Source organism: Hipposideros armiger, unplaced genomic scaffold, assembly GCF_001890085.2.
Source record: "Hipposideros armiger isolate ML-2016 unplaced genomic scaffold, ASM189008v1 scaffold_109, whole genome shotgun sequence".
Lineage (NCBI taxonomy): Eukaryota > Metazoa > Chordata > Mammalia > Chiroptera > Hipposideridae > Hipposideros > Hipposideros armiger.
In genome coordinates this window covers 3,775,940-3,778,389 of record NW_017731459.1, presented here as the reverse complement: position 1 = coordinate 3,778,389, position 2,450 = coordinate 3,775,940, and the positions used below count along the sequence as shown (strand labels likewise).

Sequence of the window (2,450 nt, the reverse complement as noted above, 5' to 3'; positions counted from 1 at the left end):
TTCTCGCCGGGTTCCTTCCGCCGGGCGCGATGGAGCCGGGGCGCGGGGCGGCCACCTCGCTGCTGGTGCTGCTGTGCGCGGGCTGTGCGCTGCGCTCCGGGCGCGCCCAGTACGAACGCTACAGCTTCCGTAGCTTCCCCCGGGACGAGCTGATGCCGCTCGAGTCGGCCTACCGGCACGCGCTGGACCAATACAGCGGCGAGCACTGGGCAGAGAGCGTGGGCTACTTGGAGATCAGCCTGCGGCTGCACCGCCTGCTGCGCGACAGCGAGGCCTTCTGCCACCGCAACTGCAGCACAGCGCCCCAGCCCGATTCCCCCGCCGGCCTCGCCCGCTACCCTGAGCTGCGCCTCTTCGGAGGCCTGCTGCGCCGAGCGCACTGTCTCAAGCGCTGCAAGCAGGGCCTGCCAGCCTTCCGCCAGTCGCAGCCCAGCCGCGAAGTGCTGGCTGACTTCCAGCGCCGCGAGCCGTACAAGTTTCTGCAGTTCGCCTACTTCAAGGCAAGTCCGCCCCGCCCCGCGGCCCGGGCCCGCCTGTGCCCCGCCCCTAGGCTCAAGACCCGCCCCCTCCGTCCTGGGTTGCTTTCCACCGCCTTTTCTTACCCAGGCTCTCTACCGCCCAGCCCTGTCAAAAGGACGCATCCAAATCCTGTACCCCCTTCTTGATCTTAAACAGAGATGATAATACTTTTCCTGAAGAGCTGTTCTGAGGCAGTGAATACGTACATAGAACATCTAGCGCTGTATCTGGCCCCCAACCAAGCCTGATATTTGTTACCTGTTATTGGAAGACAGACTCCTCTTTTCAATATATTCCATTAAAGTCCCCTTCTCTCAAGTGAGTGGTGACTTTCAATAATAGAGCAGAAACGGGCCTGAGGAGCTGGTTAGTCTCTTTTAAAAATGAGGTAATCGAGGCCAGGAAAGGGCAGGGACTGGTTGGGAGGACACATCTCTGCCTGGAAGAGCAGAACTTGTGCACTGTGATTCATACTTGGCGCTGTCATCTAGAATTTAACAGTTGTCTTCCTCCTTTTGTGGCCACTTAGGTTCTGTCTGTGATGCTGGCTAAAAATAGCCACAAATTGCAGTTCTTTATCCTTTGAGTCCTTATTCTGGGGACCCACACGTTTTAAGCATGGGCTGAATTCTCTGTTACTGGATAAAGAGGCTTTACCTGGGCGGGTCTTCACTGGGTTTTGCCAAGAGAGCCCTCTCAAAGTCCAGTTGCTACTTTATCTAATTGAAAACGATTTTTAAAGTAATATATTGCATTTATTGTAATGACTACAAAAAAATAGTTTCATGGCATATGCCAGACTTTGGAGGTAGAAGTTGTTTTTTGTTTTTTTTTTAAACTTGGCTTTTAATCTCTGGGCAGCAAGATCTGTTTTTCATATTTCCGCTGAAACAGCCACGTGTATGTTGCATTCATATGAGCAATAAAATAGCATAAAACCCCAAATAGAAAAACTGGGTTTTGTCTTTGCTTAGGTACAGCCTTATATAAAGTATCAGTTTTGTCCTGGCAATAAAATCCCTCTCCCCCCAAAAAAAACAAAAACAAAAAACAGTTTTAAAATAGAACCAGAGATAACATTAATAAATTTCCAGGACGTTGAGAAATGATGGCTTGGCTCATACAAGCACTATGTTTTAAGCTAATTTTAATTAGCTTGTTTAATTTTCTCTCTTTTTTGTATAGCTTTTGGCAAATACAATGAGAATCAAATTTGAGTCACATAATCAAGGAGGAAACATTTTATTTTTAAACCTTGAGAATAGTAAAATCTCTGATTTTTTTAACATGCAGATGAATTTGAAACAAGTGACATAGGGAGGAGGGGAAGATCATTTTACGCAATGTGACCCTAAGTCATGAGTTTTCTCCTTCATTACGGCATCCTCAAAGGTTAGGAAGTTGGTGGCTTTTCTTTGAAACCCTTTATAGGTTTTGTAACAATCACTTACTTAAAAGTCAGTAAAATACCATTTGTTTTAGTATTTTGAAATCTCTTATAGGACAGAAAAAAAGTTAAGAATTTTATTTAAATAAAACCCAGAATTCGTCCTGCCAAATGGTGTGTTGGTTAAGAGTTGGCTTGGGGGCCGGCCGAGTGGCGCGATGGTTAAGAACTGGCTTGGGACACCAGAGGGCCCTGGTTCGGATCCCACATGTGAGGGCTAGTGACACTGCCCTCCACAGCTAAGATGCTGAACAACAGCTCAACCTGGAGCTGGGCTGCAGTGAGTCGCCAGCCACCGCATAGGTTGCAGCCCCTGTGGCAGTGGGTTGCCATGGGCTACCGTATGTAGCCAGCAGCCAGCGTGATCGGCCAGCAGCCCAGTGAGCAACCGTCCAGAAGCCAGTGACTGATCTGCCTCGCCCGGGAAGAGCGCAATGATGGTGCCAACTTGGGCCAGTGAAGCAACGTCCTCCACAACTAGACT

The 2,450-nt window shown here is 49.2% G+C and overlaps 1 protein-coding gene across 2 annotated transcripts in view; it reads left to right on the top strand.

Annotated features, from left to right (window-relative positions):
• The first annotated feature begins 6 nt into the window (after positions 1-6).
• Positions 7-2,450, top strand: part of CRTAP (cartilage associated protein) — a 24,454-nt gene continuing 22,010 nt past the window's right edge. For both annotated transcript variants that reach the window (XM_019647250.1, XM_019647249.1), the window contains exon 1: positions 7-500. In XM_019647250.1, coding sequence (XP_019502795.1) covers positions 30-500 — 471 coding nt within the window. In that variant the 5' untranslated portion in view covers positions 7-29. The remainder of the gene's footprint in view (positions 501-2,450) is intronic.